Below are 26,969 nucleotides of genomic sequence, written 5' to 3'. Positions count from 1 at the left end.
ATCCAGTTATCTTTGATTAAGAAATGGAAAAATTGGCCCATCTCTGATTTGGGCAATGTGTCCTGCTGTCTATTCCCCCAGCCCTCAGTGGTGCTAGGGAGCTCTGAGATGCTGCTAGTTTTTTTGTTGTTACTCCACCCCCCCCAAGCTGTATACGTCTTCAGAGTTCTTTAACAAAGATAAAAACTGGAAGAATGCTGCAGACGGTCGTTTCAGTGGGGTCTCCATGTGAACATGTGAAGACACATGCACCTGCACGTTGTGTGAGTCTGCATCCTGTGTGGCGACACGTCTGTATGGCTGTGGCATAAAATCACTTTTGTCAGCAGAACTTGGACTGGGTTTGATGTATTGCATCAAAGCAAAGGACCCTGGGGCAGGGGCGGAGTGTTCAGGTCCTGGAACACAATGGCGGAGGAGGACTGGGTGAGGGATTGTAGGGTTATGTGGAAAACTGAGAAATATTACACATGTACCAACTACTATATTTTACATTACTGACTATAAACCATTAATGCCTCCAATAAAGAAAACAATGTTTTTGTTTATAAATGAGTTTTTTCTCTTTTTGGGCAGCGGGTGGGGGAAGCTCACCTATCTCTTTCAAGGATTTCCTAAAGCAGCTGAATCATTGTGTGTCACAGGTTTATTCTCTAGGAAGTTGTAAGCCAAGCATCTGGCCCAGCTCTTGAAAATGCAATGCCATACTTTAACCACACCAATCATGTAGTCCCCTCGTACTATCAATTACCTACAATTCTTGCTTGATAAATGCATACTTTAATGATGACTCTTTAGTCACTAATTGGCCACCCCATCATCTGGGGCCCTATTTGGAGAGTCCTGAGATTCCCAAACAGACATGATGGGCCTAGACCTCAAGTAAATCCCTCTTGCTTTGTTACTGGTCATCTCTATCAGGAACAACAACAAAATAGACTCCTTTGTGGGCTCCCATAGGACATTTCCCTCAACTTGGATCAACAACAGTAGAGAATGTTCCATCCTCTGAAGGGAGGCTGGACAACATACTCTATGCTACACCTGAGGAAGATGAGTCCTGATATTGAGGCAGCTTGCAATGTTCCTACTCGTGACCACAGAATGTGAGCTCAGATCTACAGGGATGCAGTGGTCACATAGGCTCCTAAGCTGAATATGGGCCCCAGACCAAATCAGATAGATAGGGTTTACAGTCAACAATATTTATACTTCTTTCCCATATTAGGGAGCTACTCTCTTCCCTGATCCAGCTTTCTGTTCTTTCTCCAGCCATGACTTCATCTCCCTAGACAATAACTTAGATCCACCTGTATATCAGATTTCAGGCTCAGGGAAAAAAAAAACTAGTATAGCCACAGGCCCTTTGGAATATAACTAAAATATGCCTATTAGCTATCTACAAAATGGAGTACCCCCCTTCATCTGCACTATTCTAGCCTTTAGTTCATGATTGATCAACAATTTGTTTGGCTTTGTATGTTAACTCTCTTTTCAGCCACCAGGTTCCAGATGCTAGCATGATGCTGACCAGACTTCTCTGGACAGACAACCCCACCAATGTGTCCTGGAGCTCCACCTCCCCAGAGCCCCACCCTACTAGGGAAAGAGAGAGGCAGGCTGGGAGTATGGATAGACCTGCCAACACCCATGTTCAGCGGGGAAGTAATTACAGAAGCCAGACCTTCCACCTTCTGCATCCCACAATGACCTTGGGTCTATACTCCCAGAGGATTTAAGAATAGGAAAGCTATCATGGGAGGGGATGGGATACAGAGTTCTGGTAGTGGGAATTGTGTAAAGTTGTACCCTCTTATGGTTTTGTCAATATTTCCTTTTTTTTCCCCCCTGAGCCTGAAATATGATATGCAGGTGGATCCAAGGTATTGTCTGGGGAGATGATGTCATGGCTAGAAAAAGGACCAGATAGCTGGATCAGGGAAGAGAGTAGCTCCCAAATATGGGAAAGGTGTATAAATATTGTTGACTGTAAATGCAATTGATTTGATATGATCTGGGGCCCATATTCAGCTTAGGAGTCTATGTGACCTCTGCATCCCTGGAGATCTGAGCTCACATTCTGTGGTCATGAGTAGGAACATTGCAAGCTGCCCTAATACCAGGACCCATTTTCCCCAGGTGTAGAATAGAGTTATGTTGTCCGTCCTCCCTTCAGAGGATGGAACATTCTCTACTGTTGTTGATACAAGTTGAGGGCAAGGTCCTATGGGGGCCCACAAAGGGGTCTGTTTTGTTGTTCCTGATAGAGATGACTCTTTTCTGTATAAATTTGAAGACATCTTCAGTGAAACAAATCAAATTACAAAGACTAAGTAAAAAATAAACCAATAAGACTACATCAAATTGAAAAGCTTCTGTACGAAGTTGAGTAAGAAGATCTGAAAGGGAAACTAAAAGCAGGACCTGATCAAATTGTAAGTAGGGCACCAAAGTAAAAACCCTGTGGTGAGGGGCAGCTTCCTGGGCCAGTGGGGGGTAGGAGTGGGTGGCAGGGATGGGTCACAGTCTTTTGGTGGTGGGAATGGTGTTTATGTACACTCCTAGCAAAATGTAGACATATAAATCAGTAGTTAATTAATATGAGAGGGGGAAAATCAGTTGTACATCTCAAAGTTTCTCAAAACACTAACTGAATCTTTTTAATATATAGGCTGTGTATTTGATATGCGGACTCTCTCAAAAGCCTAGACCAAGTAGATTAGAAGCATCCAATAGCACAGCTATATACAAGATACTGGATACTGTACAGGAAACCCTAACAAAAGGACTTTTCAAAGTTAACCCAATTACCAAATAATGTGATGATAACATTAACTATCGATTGTCTTTTTGAACCCTAAGACAGCAGGAACCTCCCATCTCCACTATAGAGCCCCTACTTCCCCCAGTCCTGGAACCCTTGGATAGGGCCCACTTTCCCGTATGCGTCTCCCAATCCATACCAAATAATATTGCATCCACCGATCACAACCTAACCAACGCAACTATTACCACCTCAACATGCTTCACCTCAGACTGTGTCCAGAGACTTCACGTGTGGAATGACAACCCTTCAGCTTCATTACTTGGGTGAGATCTTTCCTTTTATAGTACACTCTAATTTCATTTCAGGTGGTTCACCTTCTAACAAAGTCCCATAACCTAGATATACACCAGTTTCTGTGAGAGAGAGCTTATGTTCACACGTATCCATAAACTACTGCAAAATATATACCTGAAAGCAGAAGTACACTAGAGTTTGCAGTGCGTACCTCCCTAACACTTCCTCTCCACTATTCCAAGCTTGGGATCCATGATTGCTCAACAATTTGTTTGGCTTCGTATGTTAACTCTCTTTTCAATCACCAGCTTCCAGATGCCACCAGGATGCTGGCCAGGCTTCCCTGGATTGAAGACCCCACCAATGTGTCCTGGAGCTCAGCTTCCCCAGAGACACACCTTACTAGGGAAAGAGAGAGGCAGACTGGGAGTATGGACCGACCAGTCAACGCCCATGTTCAGCGGGGAAGCAATTACAGAAGCCAGACCTTCTACCTTCTGCAACCCTCAATGACCCTGGGTCCATGCTCCCAGAGGGCTAGAGAATGGGAAAGCTATCATGGGAGGGGATGGGTTAAGGAGATTGGGTGGTGGGAATTGTGTGGAGTCGTACCCCTCCTACCTTATGGTTTTGTTCGTTAATCCTTTCTTAAATAAAAAATTAAAAAAAAAAGAAAAGCTTCTGTACAACAAAAGAAACCAATACTCAAACAAAGAGACTCTTCACAGAATGGAAGAAGATCTTCACATCAGACAAGAGGCTAATAAAAAAATATAAAGAGCTCACCACACTTAGCAACAAAAAAGAAAATAACCCATCTAAAATTGGGTAGGGGATCTGAACAGAATATTCACTATAGAAGAGATCCAAAAATCCAACACACATGAAAAAGGTGCTCCAAGTCATTGATTGTCAGAGAAATGAAAATAAAGACAACGATGAGATACTTCTTCACTCCTGTGAGAATGTCATACATCAGAAAAAAGTAGCAGCAACAGGTGGTGGCAAGGTTGTGGAGACAAAGGAACCCTCCTGCACTGCTGGTGGGAATGTCAATTGGTCCAACCTCTGTGGAGAACAGTCTGGAGAACTCTCAGAAGGCTAGAAATGGACCTACCCTATGACCCTGCAATTCCTCTCCTGGGGATATATCCTAAGGAACCCACACTCATCCAAAAAGATCTGTGTACACCTATGTTTATAGCAGCACAATTTGTAACAGCCAAAACCTGGAAGCAACCTAGGTGTCCAACAACAGATGAGTGGCTGAGTAAGTTGTGGTTTATATTCACAATGGAATACTACTCAGCTATTAAAAATAGTGATTTCACTTTCTTCACCCCATCTTGGTTGTAGCTTGAAGAAATCATGCTAAGCAAGATAAGTCAGAAACAAAAGGGTGAATATGGGATGGTCTCACTCATATATAGAAGTTGAAAAACAAGATCAGAAGGGAAAACACAAAGCAGAACTTGGACTGGAGTTGGTGTATTGCACCAAAGGAAAAGACACTGGGGTGGGGTTGGGGGGGAGTGTTCAGGTCCTGTAACATGATGGCTGAGGAGGACCTAGTGGGGGCTGAACTGTTATGTGGAAAACTGGGAAATGTTATACATGTACAAACTATTGTATTTCCTGTCAGTTGTATACCATTAATCCCCCAATAAAGAAATTAAAAAAAAAAAAGATGAGGACTCAGAAAGTGGTTTTTGTTTGTTTTGGTCATTGCTGTGACTTCACTGCTGTAAGCCATCTTATTTTTCAGATAAAATGAGATACTTAGGAAAGGTACCACAGCACAAGTATGTTAGGGGGTCAGACTGGAACCCAGGTCCTATTCATGACAATGTAGGTATATTGTCCAGGTGAGCTGCCTTGCCATCCTTGCCAGTGGTTTTGGTTTCAGAGGGTCTATTTGCCAATAATGACTAGCCATGCACCCATTATTATTAATTATAAATTCTCAGAGCTGTAAACAGCATATTGCAGAGATGACAGGGACTTTTCCACAGGTGCCCCCACAGGGCAATATCTTGGGAAGAGGGTTTCCCCTGTTTTGGATGAGAGTGAGCTTCTCTCCCAGTTGAGAATTGTGGCCATTTGGTGAGCAGCAGCTTGTCAAGGGATCCCAAACAGACATTGATCGCTGCCATTTGTAGCCCCTCAGCGGAAGGGGCTCCATTTCTTCTTGGGTTCCCATTTACTAGTGTGGTAATGAGCATGTAGTGGACATTATCACAAGGGAGCAGAGAGAAAAAGAGAGTTAGACAGTTGAAGAGACATAACAAACCAAAAGCAACTCCTGCAAGTAAATATGCAAGGCCATGGTTAAGACTGAGTGTGAACTGTGGGAATAAGTGTAACTTTGCTAGTAGTGACATTGTGGCTCTGAAGAAAAGGTATTTATTTGCATTTTTATATGCATCATACTATAGTTAAGGAAAACATTTACCTGATAAGTGAATGTAAATTACTGTGTCTGCAACATGAAGAAGGGGAAAATGAGTAGTGGGAGAAATCTTGAAAAATAGTTGTAGAAACTGCATAATGGGTATGTGATAGTGGCTTGAACTCTATTTTTTTTGTGTATGTTCCAAATGTTCTCAGTGAATCCTTTTTTTTTTTTTGCCACAACGGTTATTGTTGGCGCTTGGTTCCTGCACTATGAATCCACTGCTCCTGTTGGCCATTTTTTATTTTTTATTTTTTCATTTTATTGGATAGGACAGAGAGAAATTGAGAGGGGAAGGGAAGATAGAGAGAGAAAGACACCTGCAGAACTGCTTCACTGCTTGTAAAGTGAAACCCCTTGTAGGTGGGGAGTTGGGGGCTGGAACCAGGATCCTTGTGTTTGTCTTTGTGCATTGTACTATGTGCTCTAAACTGGTGTGCCACCGCCTGGCCCCTGTGAATCCTCTTTTTAGAAGAGAAAAGCATGTATATAGCTGAATGTCTGTGTGGACCTATTGTGGGTAGGGAAGGAGAGAAAAGGGCCAAGCTGGGGCAGGCAGATTCCTCCCACTCACTGGTAATGGCTCCTCTCTTTGACCATCAGCTTGGTATCCCCAGGCCCTGTGAGGACCTAGAAGGTATCTTCATCCACCACATTCTCCATGTTCAGGTCCCCCACAGGGGCAGGAGAAGACAGAGGGATTCCTTTTGATCTATCTTTGGGGAGGTTTGCTCTGGAACATGCAGGATGGTGTTAGTCTAGGAACTCCTCAGTCCTTACGACTGGACAACGGAGGGTCTCTTCCCAAAACTGCTTTGGCTGGATCATGGCTGGGAGGGAGTCTGCAACCTCTGGCCTTGCTCCTGGTCTGCCTGCCTTATAGGAGGTCCACCATACTGTCCCCTGAGGGGCCCTGCCTACTTTGCCTTTCACTGTCCCTAGAACCTCCCAAGTGACAGCTTGTGAGAGGAACGTGGCTGAAAGGAAGGAGAGAGGGGTAGAGAGGAGATTCCAGGCCTCAGAAGCCTAGAGCAGCCCTGGCAGACTGTCCAGAGTCCGAGACCTCACATGAGTGTTCAGGAGAGGAGTGTCCAGTGGTTGAGGGATGGGAGGGGAAGACAGAAGACCCAGGAAGCTCTGGTAGTTTAAGATCTTCCCAAACGCAGGGCTCTGATAGGTGGACAATTTGATCACACTCTAGAGGCAGAGGGTAGAGGGAATGACTACCCACCACTCCTTCCCCACCCCTTCCTCACACCACCTGATTCCCATCTCTGCTGCTCTTGTGAGGTTGTGTGGCTCCTCATCTCTCCTGCTGTAGTGATTTTTTTCTTTCTTGGCTCCAGGGTTATTGCTGGGGCTCGGTGCCTGCGCCACAAATCCACTGCTCCTGGAGGCCCTTGTTCCCTTGTTTATCATTATTATCACTGTTGTTGTTGCATAGGACAGAGAGAAATGGAGAGAGGAGGGGAGACAGACAGGAAGAGAGAAAGATAGACACCTGCGGACCAGCTTCACTGCTTGTGAAGCGACCTCCCTGCAGGTGGGGAGCCGGGGGCTTGAACCAGAATCCTTATGCTGGTCCTTGTACTTCACGCCACGTGTGGTTAACCTGCTGCGCTACCGCCCGCCCCTGCTCCAGTGATCTTATGAAGACACTTCTCGAATTTCTCCCTAGACAGAGATTGTTCATCTCCACAGATATATTTGCTCCATAACTCCTCCTTGATCCAATGCAGAAGTTTACTTTTCCCTTCCTGAAACAGGCTACAGACGAATATGTTCTCCAGTTCTCTACTTCTATGCACATTGGAAAGTCCAAATAGAAAATGTATGGTTGGTGCTCCAAATATATCATGCCTCAACCACTTTCTACTAACACTCTGACATTGCCTAGAGTGTGTGAATGTAAACTGCTGAAGTGGATCGAGGAGGAGTTCTGGAGCAAATCTCTCTCCATGCAGCTTTATTCCCTGCAGTTGCTCCACTGCTTGTATGAAATGACTTTTGTCATTGCACGGAAACACACAGTGTATTGCTGCAAAGAATACAGGTGAGACAGGTGAGTGAGGCTGTAGTGCAAGGAGATGGGGCACTCTTGATGAATACTCTTCTATAGGAGAGTGAAGAGGACAGTGCCATCTGAGTCGAGCCTAATGAATTCAAACTGAGTGTATTTTTGCCACGTGCCTGCAGCAGCCACAGAGCACAGGTCCCTCAGTTGAGTACCAAATAGCTCACGTGGAAGATTCTGGGACAGAAATTGCAGGCAGAAGGCTGTGGTGGTCTGGCATGTCACTGAGAGTTCTTGTCCCCACTCCATCTGCTGCTTCAGGCAGGTGCATGCCAGTTAGGACCCCCAGGGCATGAGGCACAGGGTCCAGAGGGCTGGGTTTGATTCCACCACGCTAAGGGCTCTCATTGCTTGACTTTCCTCTGTGAAATACTGGTAGAAATAGTGCTTCCTGCTAGATTCAGAGAAGCCCAAGATCTCTACACTATATGTATTCTTCAAAGAAGCAAAGTTTTGCCTCACAGCTGTGGTCTGAGCTGTGATCAACAAGGAAGCCTGAGGGAGGACGGTTTTCTCTACAAACTTCTTAGTAGTTCATACACTTGCTGCTTCTGACTCCCGTGTAGACGGGAGTCAGAACTCTGCTCCTCTCAGATCATCTTGTCCTCAACCACACCATCAAGGATGAAGAGCAGCTGCACTGGCTGAGACAGGATCCACTGGAGCGGAGTCACGGGGACAGCTGAGTGTTCTGTAATGAGCTCATTGAGAGTCACTGAGGAGAGCTGGACTAGTTCTCCACAGCTGATGCAGAAGACATGCTGGAAGCCATCCCTGAACAGGCGGCCTTCACCCCAGGCTTCCCTCACCTACCTGGCCAGTGTAGACTTCCCCATTCCAGCTTTCCCATGCACTATGACTATGCGTGGTTCTTTCTGGGCACTGGGGTCTGAATCAAATAAGTGTCTGATGTCTCTGATGTCCCTAAATTGTCTGGGCTTTTCTATGTCTCCACAAACAAGTCTACCCTAGGCAGACCTCTTAGATGAGACCTGTGTAGAAGTAGAAGCTGTGTGAAATTTTGGTGAAAAATCTTCAGTTTTCATTAACTGTGTGGGTAAGTGTTGGTCAACATTTCTCCTTTGGCTAGTTCTGCTTCTGTTTCTATCTTTGTCACACCAGGTTCCCCTGCATTGCTTGCTGCTGTGGTCTATTTACATAATCATTGTTTTGTTTGAGACCCGAACTGGTTTAATTCCCACTTGTTCATGATCTTTTTCCACTCCACCCCCTCTCCTAGTCACATCCTGTTTTCTACCATTTAATCCCCACTGGTTCACACTCTTTTTTTCCTCCTCCCCACCCCCTATCCTACGTACTTTCTCTTCCTGACACTTCCACTTCAAGAGATATAAAGGACAGGATTTTCTAATGATTAGGATTGATTGATTGTACTGCATCCCCGCTCATCAATAAAGACTGAACTGTGTTCCCAGCTCAGCCGTGAGTCCCTGGTCATCTGTCTCCTGCCCACGAAGCTAGCCTGGCAGGCAAGGACAATTCTCTTCCTTGGCGCTGGTGTCTTTCCTGATTCCTCAGGAAGGGAGGGACAGAGGGAACATAAAGGTATGAAATGTGCTTGTTCTTTTATTCATTCATTATTGGCTCAGTGCCCCTTCTTCAAGTCCCTCTCTGCACTAACTGCTGATATTGGATATTTTATGCTGTGTAGTGGAGCTAACAGACTCCAACTCCAGACTTGGACAAATCATATTCCATGAAGGACCTGGCACAAATCTGCAAAAACTCCAGATAAATGGACCTAATGTGCATGTACAGAGAATTCCACTGAACTCAGAAAAGTTCATTTATTCCCCCTAAATGTACGCATGGAACTTTTCAGGGTAAGGAAGATAGTGGGCTGTTCAAAAAAGTCTTAACAGATTTAAGAATACTGGAGTAATATTAAATATCTTTTCCAAGCACAATATTGTGAAACTGAAAATCAACATAGAAAGGAAACTGAGAAACTCACCATTATGTGGCAGTTGACACACACGGAACATTACTGGGTTAAAATAAAATGATGTGGAAAATTCAAAATATGGTGACTCAGATAAGATCAGAATTAGAGCATGCCAAAGTGTATTGAATACTAAAAAGCAGTTACAAAATAGGATTATAAGTACATTTGTCTGTATCTCCTTCTCTCTGTTTCTATCTCTCTTTCACCCTCTGTCAACAACATCAACAACAAAACAACAACAAACCTAGGGGTTTAGTTGTTGGGTTCCCAAAGGGTGAGCTTCCACAGGTCCTGTCTCTGCCTTGATGTCAAATAGAGGCCTGGCCACCATCCAACTTTGTTGTTTATGATAGTGTGAACATTTTTAAAATTTCTTTATTGGGGAATTAATGTTTTACATTCGACAGTAAATACACTAGTTTGTACATGCACAACATTTCCCAGTTACCCACATAACAATACAACCCCAACTAGGCCCTCTGTCATCCTTCTTGGATCTGTATTCTCCCCACCCACCCACCCACCCACCCACCCACCCCAGAGTCTTTTACTTTGGTGCAATATGCCAATTCCAGTTCAGGTTCTACTTGTGTTTTCTCTTCTGATCTTGTTTTTCAACTTCTTCCTGAGGGAGATCATCCCATATTCATCCTTTTGTTTCTGACTTATTTCACTTAACACGAATTTTTCAAGGTCCATCCAAGATCGGCTAAAAACGGTGAAGCCACCATTTTTTATAGCTGAGTAGTATTCCATTGTGTATATATACCACAACTTGCTCAGCCACTCATCTGTTGAGTCTGAACATTTTTTAAAGTTCTTTTTGGCTAGCATTTTGGTCTTTTGATCCCTTCCTAATGCTATAGACCCTATTGGGAACACCATAGAAACCTTCATTCAAATGCTGATAACTCCATTAAAAATGATTGAGGTGAATCCCTGTTCCAAACCCCACCATTGTAGTGGGATACAGTGGTTCTGGATTTAGATCATTAGCACTGGAACCCAAACCTGAACAATCATGGAAATCTTCTCTTTAAAATGTTTCCATCAGTGTGGGCACAGGACTTCGGTGGTCAGTGTATGTGTAACTGTTAGGCACAGGATAGGGATAGGAGGTCTGAAATCTCCAATATGGAGACGGGGAGCACCCTGTACATTTTAAGGGAATTTTAGGGAAGGTTGTTACAGCTGAGAGGTGATCTCAATGAAACAATGAGAAGCTAACCCCAGGTAGGAGGAGGATCAGAGGTTCAAGGGAAGGGCCGGGCTGCCCTTTTGCTGTCTCAGAGCCCTTGTGTAGGTCTGCCCCCACGAGCTGTCTCTGAATGTCTTCACTTTCAGTATTTCTTTTTTCAATTAAAAAATTATTTATAAATTATTTATAAAAATGGAAATATTGATAAGACTATAGGATAAGAGGGGTACAATTCCACACAATGCCTACCCCCAGAACTTTGTATCCAATCCCCTTGCTTGATAGCTTCTTTATTCTTTAACCCTCTAGGAGTCTGGACCCAGGGTCATTATGGGGTGCAGAAGGTGGAAGGTCTGACTTCTGTCATTGCTTCCCCGCTGAACATGGGTTTTGGCTGGCTGACCCATACTCCCAGCCTGTGTCTCTTTCCTTAGTGGGGCAGAACTCTGGACAAGCAGGGCTCTAGGACACATTGGTTAGATCATCTGCCCTGGGAGGTCCGGTTGGCATGTAGAATCTGGAACCTGGTGGCTGAAAAAGAGTTAAGATAGAAAGCAGAACTAATTGTTGACTAATCAGGAACCTAAAGGCTGGAATATTGTGGATGAAGATTTGAGGTCTCCATTTTTGAAATAGCTAGTAGTAGGTCTATTTTAGGTATATTCTTTTTTAAAAAATTAAAAAAAACTTCATTTATTTATTGGATAGAGACAGCCAGAAATTGAGAGGGAAGGGGGTGATAGGAAGAGAGACAGAGAGAGACACCTGCAGCCCTGCTTCACCACTTGCAAAGCTTTTCCCTTGCAGGTGGGGACCGGGGCTCAAAACCGGGTCTATGAGTACTATAACATGTATGCTCAACCAGGTGTGCCACCACCTGGCCCTTTTAGGTATATATATTAAATATTTATTTATTTATTTCCTTTTGTTGCCCTTGTTTTATTGTTGTAGTTATTATTGTTGTTGTTATTGATGTCATCATTGTTGGATAGGACAGAGAGAAATGGAGAGAGGAGGGGAAGACAGAGAGGGGGAAGAGAAGACAGACACCTGCAGACTTGCTTCACCGCCTGTGAAGCGACTCCCCTCCAGGTGGGGAGCTGGGGACTCGAACCGGTATTCTTATGCCGTCCTTGCACTTTGCGTCACATGTGCTTAATATGCTGCGCTACCGCCCGACTTCCCCTTTAGGTATATTCTAAGGGGTTGATGACTTTACTAGTTTTTGCCTGAGCCTGACAGTTAATATGCAGGTGGACACAGGTTATTGTCTGGGGAGATGGTGTCATGGCTGGAAAAAGGGCTAGAAAGCTGGATCAGGGAAGAGAGCAGCTCCCCCCAAAAAGTACATAAATATTGCTGGCAGTGAACCCCATCAATTTGATCTGGTGCCCATATTCTTCACGGGAGCCTATGTGACCTCGACAGGTTATCTTTGCTAACAATTACTATTTACACATTGCTCTCAGCGACAAATTCTTGGAGCTTAAAACAATACATAACAGATGTCTCCCACCCCCCATCCCCACATTGAATGTCCTGGGAGGTAGATTTCCTGTGGTTTCAGGTGACAGAGTGATACTCTCTCCCAGCTGAGACTAATGTCTGTGAAGTTTGGTGAGCAGGAGCCTGTGAGGTGATTATGATCACAAACATTGACATTTATCACTTATGATTGTAGCCCCTCAGCAGACATTGGTCCATTTTCATCTTGGGGTCCCACTGACTAGTATAGCAAGGGGCACAGAGTGAATGTTATCTCAAAGAGGCATAAAGGTGAAAGGAGAGTTAAATGAAGTTCAAGAGACATGACAGAATAGAGGTGACTATTAGATTAGTTTGGATATTAATTAGGAAAACAAAAACACTTGTAAGGTAACATTTTATCTATTATTTATTTATTTATTTACTATTAGTGACTTAATAATGATTGACAAGATTGTGGAGTAAGAGGGGTATAATTCCATACAATTCCCACCACCAGAGTTCCATATCCCCTCCCCTCATTGGAAGGTTCCCTATTGTTTTTTAATCACTCTGGGAGTATGGACCAAAGATCTTTATAGGGAGCAGATGGTTGGATGTCTGGCTTCTGTAATGGCTTCTCTTCTGGACATAGGCATTGACAGGTCAATCCATACCCCCAGTCTGTTTTCTATCTTTCCCTAGTGGAGCAGGGCTCTGGAGAGGTGAGGTTCCAGGACACACTGGTGAGGTCATCTGCCCAGGAAAGTCAGGTTGGCATCATGGTAGCATCTGCAACTTGGTGGCTGAAAAGCATCAGATATAAAGCAGAATAAACTGTGTAACAATCAGGAACCTAAACATAAAAGTGTAACAGATAAAATTAGGTGTCTTCATGTTGGGAGAAGCTAGGAAGTCTATTTTAGTTATATTTCACAACTTCACTAATTTTGTGTGAACCCAGCAAATAACATGCAAGTGGGGTAGGAGTATTGTCTAGAAGGATGGTGTCAGAATTGAAGCTAGAACTAGAAAGCTGGATTAGGGCAGAGAGAAGTTCCCAAATATCGGAAATGTATATAAATATTGTTAACTGAGAAACCTACTAGTTTAACCTAGGGCTGATGTCTATTCATATTTAGCATAGAAGCCTGTGTAACCTCTGCATCCCTATAGATCTGAGCTCACATTCCATGGTCATAGCTAGGAACATTCTAGACTGCACTCATTTCAGGATCTATCTTTCTGGAGTGGCAGAGTATGTAGACACAGCCTACCTTTGGAGACTGGGGAAATTCCTACCACAGCTGTTCTACATTGAGGGTAATGTCTTGTAGAGGCCCACAAGAGAGTTTATGATGCTGTTTCTGATGGAGATGACCAGTGTTGGTGGAAAGAGGGATCTGTTAGAGGTCTAGGCCCATCCTATCTATGTGGGAATCCCAGGATTCCCTGACTAGGGCCCTGAATGATGGGGCGGCCTGGTAGGGACCAAAAGGGCCATCATTAAAGTGTGCCTATCTCTTGCCCTTTTCCTTCTTTTGTACTTGCAAAGAGATGTTCTAGAGAACTGTTCACAATTGATTATTAATTGACTATGACTTATAGTAATTGCTGCAACTTTTTTGGCATGATAGTGACATTGTGGTTATGAAGGAAAGGTCTTTATTAACATTTTAAAAATACACGGCACAATGGTTAAGGGAAAAATTCACCTGGTAAGTGAATTTATTTATCTTTAATTTTATTTATTATATTTATTTATTTATTGGAAAGAGACTGCCAGAAATCAAGAGGGAAGGAGGTGATTGAGAGGGAAAGAGACAGAGAGACACTTGCAGCAGTGCTTCACCATTCACAAAGCTTTCCCCCCTGCAGGTGGTGCCGGGGGGGGGGGGGGGCTTGAACCTGGGTCTTTGCATAGTGTAATGTGTGCATTTAACCAGGTGCGCCACCACCTGATCCCCTGGTACGTGAATTTAAAATATAGTGTCTACAACATAAAGAGGGGAAAGTGAATTGTGGAAGAAACCTTGACAACTGGTTATAGGAGCTGGGTAATTGATATGTGCACTACTTTATCCACTTTTTATTGTATGCTTCCTATGTTCACAGTGAGTCCTTTTTTTAAAGAAAAGAACAGCATCAATGCAGCCTCTCTGTCGTGTCTCTGCCTGGGGACTTGCTAGGGGAGCAGACCCTCTGGCAGTGGCTGGGGAGCTGAGTGCCTGTGAGCCTAGTGTGGGGAGGGTGAGGAGGCAGGGGCCAGGCTGGGGCAGAAGGAGTCTCTTCACTCACCGGTACAGGCTCCTCTCCTTGTCCATCACCTCTGTAGTTAAGGTCACATGGAACTGTGGAAGTTACCTCTAGTCATCATAGCCTCCATGTGCTGGTCCCCCTGAGGGGCAGCAGAAGACACAGAGAGAGATGCTATTTGTGCTATCAGTGAGGAGTCTCCTTCTGGAACAAAAAGGATTGTTGTCAGCCTAGGATCTCCTTAGCCATTATGACTAGACCATGGAGGGGCCCTTTGCAAAGTTTCTCTGCCTGGATAGTGGGATGCAGGGTGCCTGTGACCTCTGAGCCTGCTCCTGGTGCAGCCTGCCTTGTGATGTGTTTCATCCCAATGTCCATGAGGCACCTTGCCCACCTTTACCCCCTCCCAGTAGTTAAGAAGGAGGAACTCTCACCAGCATGCCCCAGAAGCCTAGAGCAGCCCTGGAAGCCCGGACCCTGTCCAGAGTCTGAGACCTCATGTGGTATTCTGGAGAGGAGAGTCCAGTACTTAAGGGATGGAAGAGGAAGACAGAAGACCCAGGAGGTTCTGGTAGTCTAAGATCTTGCCAAAGGCAGGGCTTTGATAGATGGACAATCTGTCCACACCTCATCCCTGAGGCAGGGGGTGAAGGGAATGACTATTCACTCCCCCCCATCATGATACTCCCAGCCAGTCCGCTGTACACCACCTGATTCTGGTCTCTGCTGTGCCTGTGAGGTTGTGTGGTCACTTGTCGCTCCTGCTCCAGTGTCTTCATGAAGATGTGTCCCATGTTTGTCCCTAGACACAGATAGTTCATCTCCCTGAGAATCTGGGAAGAAGGTGGCCCTCTCTCTATGCCATCTAGACTTAAATTCACTCATTTGACTCCAACATGTCTCCTTGTAGGTTTCTCCCATAGTCTTGGTCTCCTCAAAAGCTCCCCATCTACCCAGTTATCCCCCCAGCAATGGGGTGTCTTTCTGACTCCTTCCTGGTGCCCTCTAGTGTTGGTATGCTTCTAATTCTGCTTCTAAAACCCCTTCTGTTTCATTGGTTTAATCCCCCCTGCTTAACATTGTATTCTGTTTACATAACCACTGTTAACTAAGCACCACCCTGCCTCCAGGGCATTGGTTCATGATGTCTTTTTGCTCCGCCCCCTCTCCTAGTACACCCTGATTTCCACCAGTCTTTTTTCGCTCTACCCTCTCTATGTCACATCCTGTTTCCACCCTACTTGGCGAGTATATATAAGGACAGGATTGTGATTAGAGATGGCTTAGATTGTGCTGCGTTCCACATGAATAAATAGATACTGCTTCCCAGCTCAACCATGAGTCCCTGGTCGTCTGTCTCCCGCCCGCCCGGCACTCTAGAGCTGAGAGGTCTCCATGACGCTGTCTCCAAAATAATCACCTTTCTATGCTCTTCTGCATGGCCGCCTCCCTGGCTTTAGTCCTGACATCTGTGACTAGAACTACTTTCACATCTTTTTGCTTTCATCTCCCCCTCCAGACCATGTTCTACATAGCAGCCAATCCCAAATATGAACCTCACATTCATTCTGTATCAGCCCCCAGCACTACTTCATTGTTGAAGATCTGATATCATCCCCATTGCTTCTGGGCATAGTTAAAAGATTCTAACAAAGTCTAAAAGGTCTTGTGTCCTGTGAACACACTGTACCCTGTGCTGCTTTCCACTGTTCACTCACCTCCAGACAAATGCTTGTTATTCTCTTTGTTATGACTCACTTGAAATGTTACTAAAATAGAGATTTCTATTTCCACCAAATAGATTCTGAGGCAACAGGTCCAGAGTGGAGCTTGATAAGATGGCTTCTGAGTGAGCTCCAAGGAGAAGCTGATGTTACTGATGTTTCATGGGCCACACTTGAATATCATTGCTAAAGATACCTGTCCTTTTCTTCAAAGGAGCTATAATTAGAACTTCTGCCTCAAATTCACTTCTCTCTTTCTTTCTTTCTTTCTTTCTTTCTTTCTTTCTTCCTTTTCTCAAGATTTTATTTATTAATGAGAAAGATAGGAGAGAGAGAAATAACCAGACATCACTCTGGTTCATGACTGCCGGTGATTGAACTCGGGACCTCACACTTGAGAGTCTAATGCTTTATCCACTGTGCCACCTCCCAGACCTTCACTGCTTTCTAGAAGTACTTGGTCCTTCCATTTTTCAGGGCTTAGTTTATCTTTTAGACAAGGCCAGAGAAGCCTCTCAATGCACTCACAGGACTACAGATACAACCAGACAGGCGGGGGCGTGTCTTGTCCTTCCTTTTTGCTGGATGGGGTCTGAAGCTGGACCCTGGCTCTCTGCTGTGTGCCCAACACACTGAGGTTCTTTGGGAAGATCTTGGCGATGACTGGCTCCTACTCCATAGCTGAGCAGCCCCTTTCCTCCATTTCAGAGGAGGCCTAAATGCCAATTCTCAGGAATGGATGTGCTTTGCAGTGAGTGCATGGGAAGTGTGCCAGGTGTTAAGGATTGTAGCCATAGCAGATTCCTATGAAGGGGGGTGGACTGTTCTATCCTGGAACTTCCTCATCAAGTCTGTGTGTGTGGTGACAGGTCCTTTTCTCCACATCTTGTGTCATTGTCTCAGCTTGTGCTCATTGCTTTCCATGTTTCATTGTGATGCACTCACTCACGCAATTGTTTTCATTCGTTTATCTGAATCCAGAACTGGAAGTTTGAGGTAAGGAATGCCATGATTCTGTTTGCACTAACTTAACTCTAAGCAAATACCCCCATTTCGAGAGTATCTCACAGAGCCTCAGTGACTCAGTCCAGTCAGTCAGATGGAGTGTCTACCCCTTTCCGCCTTACCATTTGTGTGAGATGAGCAGCTGAGGCTTCTCTTTCTCCAGGCCTATCAGCATTTGTTTTGCCTTCTTACTCAGGTGGTGCCTGTTCAGCCTGAAAGCACATTTTCCACATAGTTCAGAGATTCGGACAGTGTCTGGATCAGCATCTGGATTCTGTCCTGACTTGGTCCCCCGGGGAACCTGATAGAACTTAACGTTGTGGGTAGGAGACTGTGCAGTGAATATAGGGTAGGACTTCCCTGCTTGAGGCTCCGTGTTTCACCCCCAACATTATATATGTCAGTGCTCTGGTTCTCCCTCTCGCTTCTTTTGATTAATGATGAAATAACTAAAAATGAATTAAGAAGTAGTAGTAACTTTAGAGAAGTGTGTCTTTGGATCAGCATCAGGAGAAATGTTAGAGGAAGCTAAATAAATAAACAGAAGAGAAGCTGGGCTGAGGTGTCCTCAGTGAGATTTCAGCTGACACTTTGAGGTTTCTTTTAGAATTTTTTAAAATTATCTTTATTTATTTATTGGATAGAGTTAGTCAGAAATCAAGAGAGAAGGGGGTTATAGAGAAGAAGAGAGGCAGAGAGACACCTGCAATACTGCTTCACCACTTGCAAAGCTTTCCCACTGCAGGTGGGGACTGGAGGCTTGAACCCAGGTCCTTGTGCATTGTAACATGTGCGCTTCACCAGGTGTGGCACTCTCTGGCCCCCATTTTGGGATTTTGTAAGCCAGGATGACCCTTCAGAGCTGTCCCACACTGTGATTAGCAATCTATGGTACCAACCCTTCAGCTGGACTCAGGCCACCCCAACAAGAGGGCCTGACTGTGGATGAGCTGGTCCTTGACATTAGCCCTTCCTAGAGCTGGCTGCCTGCAGCTCTCCCAGTAGTAGGGTGATTGGGGACGGGTGTGGGGAAGGGGGCCTGTCCCAGCTTCTTTCCTGTGGGATCTGGGCAATGTCCACTATAGAGGGCTAGTTCCCTGTGGTGCCAAAATGACCAGCCAGGGGCAGGTCCCGGGACTCTCCCTCCCAGGGGTGGGAGGTTTGCTGGAAAGAAAGCCAGAAGTGTGGGGTGGGGGTGGGGGTGGGGGTGTTCACCGTGGTCAAGTGGTGGGAACCAAAAATGCTCAGTGGAGGTGGGAGGATGTAGTACCCCAGGGCATGTGGTGCCAATGGTCAGATTCAGCTTTGTGAGACCCCATGTGGGGACTGTACCCCAGTCTCCTCCCCTGACTGAGTTAACTTTGAGAGTGGCTGAGGGAGACCTGGCTGGGGAACCCAAAAGCCCCATCACACAGACCCTCTGAGAGCCTGAGAGCCGGCTATGCCTCATGGAGGACCAGAGGGCTCAGGACATGGGGGTCCGGGCCCCCATCTGCTCTCTAGTGTGTGAAGAGGCCCAGTCAGCAGCCTGAACAGCCTGTGGGTGAGTCCAGGCTGAGGGATGATTTAGGGAGTGCTCTCACCCTCACTCTCCTCCCTGCCTGCCCCTCCTGACCTGACCTGGGCAGCTCCTGCTCCAGGTCTAAGTCTGATGTCACTGTCCCAGAGATGCCCTCCAGATCCCTCTATCTGTGGAATCCCCCCTCCCACCCCCGCTGCACTGCTGTAGCACCAGCACCTCCCTCCACAGCACTCGCCAAAGGCAGAGCTGCACACATGTGTGTTAACACACATTTGTGTAGCATAGACACACATCTCTTTCCCCCGAGGGTAAGCTTCAGGATGGCGGGGCTCCGTGTGTCTGCTGACCCTGACCCTGTATCCTTGGTGCTTCACCACACTGTCATAGGAGGGGCACACGAGGAACGGAAGGGTGGGCGGAGCAGAAGTGGGCTTCCTCTTAGCACAGGCAACAAAGCTATCATCTGGTCCTGCCCAAACCCCCAGCTCTGGCCCATTTCCACTTGCATTTAGTTTACAACTCTGCATGGCTTTTTGATGTCCTGCCAAGGATATGGGGCCATGTGCATGCAGGGTGACTGCAACTGGGCCCAATTTTCTCTCTTTCTCCCTCCCTCCCTCCCTTCCTTCCTTCCTTCCTTCCTTCCTTCTTCCCTCCCTCCCTTCCTTCTTCCTTCCCTTCCCTCCTTCTTCTACCTTTCTTTCTTTCTTTCTTTCTTTCTTTCTTTCTTTCTTTCTTTCTTTCTTTCCTTAGAGTGTCAGTCAGAGGGGTGGAAATATCACTTTCCTTTCATGAGACTTTCATGTGGTGCCCAGGTTTGAAGCCAAGGCCTCACATGTGGTGAACTGTGCACTACACTGAGTCAGCTGTCTCCCAGCTCCTTCCATTGTAAATCCCTATACTCCATTAGTTGACTGAGCATCCTAGTACACAAGGAAATTGTCCTGTCACATGACCCAGATAAATGGCAAGTTGGTAACAGACTCAGATGATCGTGCATGTACATATCCCGTTCCTTTCCCTGTCTGAGCCCAGGTAATTGGTTCCCTCACCAGTCCTTCACTCTCCTTCCCTACCCTCTGCCCTGAGGGGATCACAGGGCCTTACCTCAGGAGCCTGAGCTGGCAGGAAGGATGTAGGAGCCCCTTACAGAGCAGTGCCATACCAAGGTCGTCAGGATAATACTTCCTCAGGTCTAGCTCTGTCAGGCTGGGGCTGGAGCTGAGAGCAGAGGCCAGGTGCTGGCAGCAGCTGGATGTGAGGCCACAGTTATTCAGCCTGTGGGGAAGACGTAATTGTGTCATAAGTGTTGCAGGACATCACTTGGGTAGCTGGGACCCAGTGTCTCTTTTGTGTATCTATGTAATTTTGGGATTCTGGGTGACACTAAAAGCAGATAAATAATAGTCTGGCTTGCTATGCATATGGGAAAATTTTCCTCCTGCAATCACCAGGATGAAGAAACCTCTATGCTCACTGACGTGATTTCATGGATCCTGCTCAGTGATGGCGTCTTCCTTGCTGGAATACTTTGCTTAGTCTCATTTCTATGCCTGCCCCTAATTATGTACTACAGTGTCGTGTCCCTGCTAGACTTCCCGAGCCGCCCACTGGGGAACTTTTAGTGCCGCTCACCTTCCACATATCTGTAAATCCCAGTCTTAGTGATTTCCTGTTTCATCACATCACAGTCAGATAATTTAATTTTTGTGATTTCAAAATTTCGTCAAGATATGTTAATGGGACACTCTTGACTCTGCATAAGCACTGGATGCCTCCTGGTCCGCTTGATTATAAAGGAAGCAGAAATCAACCTGAATAAGGCTGGGCGGCGGCATACCCGGTTGAGTGCACTCCTGACCCTGTGTGAGGAGCGTGGCTTCTGCCTTGGAGGGAAAGTTCACAGGGGGGGAAGCAGTGCTGCAGGTGTCTTTCTTTCTATCTCCCCTTCTCCTCTCAAATTATCTACATCCTATTATATAAATACAAAAAAAATCAACCTAATACCACTCATGAAACCCCATCCTTACCTGAGTTTTTCTGAATAGAATCCCAAGATTGTCCTTGATATCTCTCTTCATTTCTCCTTAAATCCCACTCATTTCTGAATGATTTTCCTTTTACAAGTGTTTTAACTCATCAACTCTGTGCATCAGCACTGCCACATAAGGTGAGCTCTTACCTTCTCTTTATGTTAAGTGCTGTCATTTTACTTAATCCTATGTTAATAGATATGTTAATCCTGTGTTTATAGATATGACTTCAGGCTTCCTCTTTACAGGCTTCCAAACCTCAAATTTTGATTTTTTTACAATCCACTTTGTACATGTCTGTGTTTATACATTGAAAATGTATCAGTCATGCCTACCTTCTGTTTAAAACCCCACTGCATTAGGAAGAACCCGGATCTCAGCAGGCCCCCAGGAAATAATCATTGTCTGATTTGTGCTGATCTGTGTGAGTTCTTCTCACTCTCCAGCAATGCTGGGCTGCTTTCTGGGTCTCAACAGTCCATGCTTAGTCCTGTTACAGAGCCTTTGTTACGTGCAGGTCCCTCAGCTGAAATTTTCCTCTTTCTGGTTTCACTAATGTTAAATGCCTTGGTTTTAAAATCTTTTATAGACTTCATTGTAATAAGCGTTTTAGAGTGTAGCCATTTTCTGGGCTTGTACTTACATCTTGATGGCAAATTAGTGTCTTGATTAACTTTAGTCTCTCTCAAACTGTGATTGAAGAATATCACCCATGTTCAAGATTATCAAGAAGGCACTTGCATTGCTGTGCACATCAAAAGGTCAAGCTCTGGTAGCAACTGGTAGGTGTTGTGGCCGTGGTGGAAAGTATGGTGCTGTGGTGTCTCTCCTTCTCTCTTTTTTTCCTATATCTTTTTTTCCCTTCTATTTGGAGACTAATAGCTACAGCACAGTTATCTACATATAGGATGCATTTCCCATCTCTGCATCATGCATGTCTGCAACATACTCTCATTCTAACCTAGTCCCCAACATCCCCTCCAAGGCCGCCCCTCTTCTGCTCCTTCCCCAGAGTTCCTTGCTTTGGTGCTATATTCCAACCCCCAAAGTCCAAAATTTCACCTTGTGTTCTTTTCTGACTTTGTCACCCATGTGTGTAGCCACCTGGCATTCTTCCCTCTCTTCCTGGTTTATCCCACTGATTTCCAAGGCTTCTAATATATATGTTTATTTAAGAAAAGAGACATTAACAAAACTGTAGGATAAGAGGGGTACAACTCCACACAATTCCCACCACCAGAACTCTGTATTCCATCCCATCCCCTAATAGCTTTCCTATTCTTTATCCCTCTGGGAGTATGGACCCAAGGTCATTGTGGGATGCAGAAGAAGGTGACCAGGCTTCTAATATATTAGCCCCTAGCTCTCTTGAGAACTTTCTTGACTTTTAAAATTTCCATTCAATGTTTTCTTTGTGAATTTTGTAGTTCTTTGCTGAAATGCTCTTTCAGGTTATAAATTTGTGTTTATATTTTATAGTTGCAGTCTTAAATTGCCTTTATGAGAAGTTCTCTGAATTCAGTCTCTGATAATTTGTAATTTGTGCAATTTTTTTATGCTTTCATAATGTGTCATCTGCTAATCAGTCAGTGTCAGACTTTTTTTTTTTCCATATGTCCTTGTAGGTGTGTGTGTGTGTGTGTGTGTGTGTGTGTGTGTATCTTTTGTCTTGACTTGTGTGGGTTTTTATTGCCTTGTTTCAGACTTTATTTTGGACTTTGGCAGCCCACTTCCACCCTTTAAGTGGGAAGCACAGCTTTTGATTCAGAAGAGTGCCCTGCTTTTTCTGTGTTCTTGAGTCCTGCTTTTGAGTTATTCCCTGTGGTTCAAAATAGTGTCTGTGGCTGCATGATGTCCACTCCTGGATGTGTGGCTGCATGACGTCCACTCCTGGATGTGTGGCTGCATGATGTCCACTCCTGGATGTGTGGCTGCATGACGTCCACTCCTGGATGTGTGGCTGCATGACGTCCACTCCTGGATGTGTGGCTGCATGACGTCCACTCCTGGATGTGTGGCTGCATGACGTCCACTCCTGGATGTGTGGCTGCATGACGTCCACTCCTGGATGTGTGGCTGCATGACGTCCACTCCTGGATGTGTGGCTGCATGATGTCCACTCCTGGATGTGTGGCTGCATGATGTCCACTCCTGGATGTGTGGCTGCATGACGTCCACTCCTGGACCCTGCCTTTGTGGAGTTTCCCTGCTCCCCGTTCCATGAAGAGCAGCCACCTGTGGCTCCAGGACTTTCTTCAAGCCTTGGGGTTTCAATGCTGTAGCATTCTAGCTTATTTTTCCTTGCTTTGTCCGGTTGTCTCTGAGTGTGATTTTCCAGCTGCTGTTACCCCAAGGCCACACTCCTAGAAATCCCATAGCCCCCTATTGCTTTATCAAAGAAAAGTGGTTCAGAGTGGTGAAAACATCTTCTTTGTTTGGACTGTATCTCAAATGAGCAGACACCAACAACAATAATTTACATTCATCCTGACCTTAATATCCCTTGTGCCAGAATGGGGGTTCAGTGAAAGAATTGTTGAATTCAATGATCTCTCATGGGGCCGGGAGGTGGTGCAGCTGGTTAGGCACACACATCACAGTATGCAAGGACCTGGGTTCCAACCCCGCATCCCACCAGTAGGGGGAAAGCGTCAATGAGTGAAGAAGTGGTTCTGCAGTTGTCTTGCTGTCTCTGCCCCTCTTTATGTTCTTCCTTCCTTCTTGATTTCTCTCTGTCTCTATCCAATGGAAAAAAAAAAAGACCTATCACTCATCCCAGACTTATCTCCCAGCCAGATTCTCCTGTCCATCTCTGTTTCAGAGCAGAACCCAGGCCATACTCACCCCAGGGTCTGAAGATGGCAGCGAGGATCGCTCAAAGTCTCACAAAGAATCTGCACTGCAGGTTCACTCAGGATGTTTGTACTGAGGTCCAGCTCTTTCAGACTTTCCATGAGTCCAAGAATAGAAAATAGGATCTTCCAGCTCTCTTCCGTGACTTCATTCAGGTAGAGCCTTAAGGAGTTTGAGAGAGAGGCAGGAGGGACATGATGATGTTCGCTAGTTCTGAGGACACGGCCCTACATAGCACACGGTGCTGTGCTTCGCTGAGCATATGGCTAGGCTGGGAAGTGGCACCCCAGTACAGAATACCTGCCCAACTTATTCTTCTCTCAGTCACATTGGCTATGTGGCACTCTCTGTGTTTATGCTACAGCACTTATAAACCACTTGGAAGTGCTTGTGTCTATATTTGTATTGACTTGAAAGTTCCATGAAGGCACAGGATGCATTTTTTCCATCTGTGATGTCTAGCAGAGGACCTGGCAGAGAGGAGGAAAGAGCTCAGGGGTTGATCACCCCACCACACCCTCTTTTCCCTTTGATGTAGATACTCATGTCTCCCTCTGTCACAGGAGTTCTGGAATCCCAGTGCTCAGGAACAAAGAACTAGGGGAAAGAACAGAACTTGGGAGTTGCTATTTGAGGATGACTGTGACGAGAGTGTTGTCTATGATACTTCTCTCCAAGATTACTTGCATGAAGTTTTATTCCCCTCTAAAAATGACAAGACACAGAGCTCCTCCCAGGACAGGGAAGACAAAGAAGAAACCTTCAGGAGAGAACATCTGAAATCCACAGGGAGTGATAATAATGTACCAGTCCCTGTTCAGGGCACCATTATGCCGGACTAGCTTCGCAGACGGGAGACAGATGACCAGGGACACATGGCTGAGCTGGGAAGCAGTATCTCTTTATTCATTTAGAATGCGGCACAATCTAAGCTATCTAAACTATAATCACAATCCTGTCCTTATATATACTTGCCAAGTAGGGTGGAAACAGGATGTGATATAGAGAGGGTGGAGCGAAAAGAGAGTGGTGAAAATCAGGGTGTATTAGGGAGGGGGTGGAGCAAAAAGACATCATGAACCAGTGGGGATTAAACCAATGCCCTGGAGGCAGGGTGGTGCTTAGTTAACAGTGGTTTATGTAAATAGAATACAGTGTTAAGCAGGGGGGATTAAACCAATGAAACAGAAGGGGTTTTAGAAGCAGAATTAGAAGCATACAAACAATGATGGATTCTACCTGGGATTACTAAAGTTGACTCTACATTGTAAACTCTTGCATATTTAGTTTACCATTTCATATGTGATCCAGTGACCTCAATGACTTACAGGGATCCATAGACTCAATTCCAAGTACCTGCATCACTTTTCAATTTTCTTTTTTTTTTTTTTTTTTATTAAAGAAAGGATTAATCAACAAAACCATAGGGTAGGAGGGGTACAACTCCACACAATTCCCACCGCCCAATCTCCATATCCCACCCCCTCCCCCGATAGCTTTCCCATTCTCTATCCCTCTGGGAGCATGGACCCAGGGTCATTGTGGGTTGCAGAAGGTAGAAGGTCTGGCTTCTGTAATTGCTTCCTCGCTGAACATGGGCGTTGACTGGTCGGTCCATACTCCCAGTCTGCCTCTCTCTTTCCCTAGTAGGATGGGTCTCTGGGGAAGCTGAGCTCCAGGACACATTGGTGGTGTCTTCAATTTTTCCCATCATATACATCTTCCTCAATTAACCAATAGCTCCTCCAGATAGTACTGATCAATATGTACACAATTTCTCATTTCCCCCAATACTGAGAGTCATGCAGATGTTGAGAAGAGGTCCTGGAAACACCTCCCCGCATGTACATCCTACATTCAACCCTCTGTGTCTAATTCAGCCTCCATATTGAAGAAATTGGTCAAAAGGATTCACTGTAAATGATTGTGAAGATTAAAAGATGTTTGAGATTCTCCATGTGCTGAGTGCTACTTTCAGCTTTAGGAAATTCCAAGGCATAACCATTAATAGCAAACCCCAACTCATATTTTATCTATGAAGAAACAACTTCAACAGTATAAGCTAGAGGGATGCATAAATCAGTAGTCAGGTCATCTTTGCAAGGGAATACCATGTGCTAATTCACAATGATGATTATGAGGCTGATTTATAATAGGAGAGTGTAGTCTTGACATCAAATAAAGAAAAAAAGTTGACTTTACGGTGAAATATGTGATATGGTTCAGTTTTACCATAGAACAATAATAGTGTAGGAGGACTTCTAGAGGCATATCTATGGAGGAACAGCAGTCTCACTTTGCTTTTCTTAATCAGCTAGGAAAAGCAACAAAAATCATCTGGAAACTCAACAAAATACAGCCAGGGTTTCTGCAGAAACTCACTAAACCACGATGAGCGCTAACATGTGTGGTTAAGGGGCGAGGGAGTGATTTTTAGGATTCAAAAAGCCAGACTCAGCGATGGCTGGCTCCAAGTTGGGAGTTACCCAGTAAAGCACATGCCGTTGTCAGGAAAGTGGATCTGAGTGCTTAACCTGTGAATTCAGAGGCAACAGTATCATGAACTGCTCAGAAGGGCCCAGTAGTGTTTAAGGGAAAACACCTGGATGAAATTAAAGCCCTATAACTGGCTCAGGTTCCCACAGCCAGCTAGAAAAATAAATCTCAGTAATCTTCTGGAAGCATGACTAGGGGGGCACTTGGGGGAAGGGGTAGTTGAGTCAAAGCAACAACTGGTAAAATTAAAATAAAAAACAACAACAACTAGAAAACCTCACCAACCTACAACTGTGACTTATTAGGAACCTACTTATTCTCAAGTGGATACCGGCAGTCTCATCTGGATTGAGAGAAAATCTCTCAAAATTTAAGAAGCCATGGTCAGTGGCAGTGGGCACCATTTTGTTGCTTACAAAACAGAGTACTTGGTCAGAGGAAGGAAAGCAGGGAATTTTGGGGCCCTAAAATCTTAATTTTTTTTGAACACTAAGGAGAAAGGAATTCTCTAAGGTTGTCATAACCCGGTGACTAGAATAACAGCAGAGAAAACCGGTAATGGCATCAGAGACACTAAGCCAGCCTGGTGACACAGTATAAAACCTCCCCTCTTGAATAGATGGAAAAATTCCTTAAGACAGTGGAATCCATAAACAGCAAACCTACATCCAACATCTTACTCAATGGTGAAAAACTGGAAGCATTCCCACTCTGATCAGGTACTAGATAGGACTGCTTACTATCACTTTTATTCAAATAGTGTGTGCTGTAAGAAGTTCTTGCCTTATCAACCAGGAAAGAGAAAGGAGTTAAAGGAATACAGACTGGCAGAGAAGTCAAACATCTCACTATCTGCAGTTGATAT

The 26,969-nt window shown here is 45.1% G+C and overlaps 1 protein-coding gene and 1 pseudogene across 5 annotated transcripts in view; both read right to left on the bottom strand.

Moving 5' to 3' along the window:
- Nucleotides 1-7,626: 7,626 nt before the first annotated feature.
- LOC132542127 (NACHT, LRR and PYD domains-containing protein 1-like) lies at nucleotides 7,627-14,539 on the bottom strand (annotated as a pseudogene).
- The window catches only part of LOC103113583 (NACHT, LRR and PYD domains-containing protein 1-like), a 33,503-nt gene continuing 19,166 nt past the window's right edge, over nucleotides 12,633-26,969 (bottom strand). For 2 of the 5 annotated variants that reach the window (XM_016187874.2, XM_060204203.1), the window contains exons 4-9: nucleotides 23,600-23,770; nucleotides 19,830-20,000; nucleotides 17,323-17,412; nucleotides 15,182-15,273; nucleotides 14,514-14,675; nucleotides 12,633-13,021 (exon numbers count right to left, since the gene is read on the bottom strand). In XM_016187874.2, the coding sequence (XP_016043360.2) occupies nucleotides 14,557-14,675; nucleotides 15,182-15,273; nucleotides 17,323-17,412; nucleotides 19,830-20,000; nucleotides 23,600-23,770 (643 nt within the window). In that variant the 3' untranslated portion in view covers nucleotides 12,633-13,021; nucleotides 14,514-14,556. The remainder of the gene's footprint in view (nucleotides 13,022-14,513; nucleotides 14,676-15,181; nucleotides 15,274-17,322; nucleotides 17,413-19,829; nucleotides 20,001-23,599; nucleotides 23,771-26,969) is intronic. The other 3 variants (XM_016187876.2, XM_060204204.1, XM_060204205.1) reach the window with 3 other exon arrangements.

Source organism: Erinaceus europaeus, chromosome 12 (assembly GCF_950295315.1).
Source record: "Erinaceus europaeus chromosome 12, mEriEur2.1, whole genome shotgun sequence".
Taxonomy (NCBI): domain Eukaryota; kingdom Metazoa; phylum Chordata; class Mammalia; order Eulipotyphla; family Erinaceidae; genus Erinaceus; species Erinaceus europaeus.
Note: the sequence above shows the minus strand (reverse complement) of the source record. Positions and strands in the feature narration are given on the sequence as shown.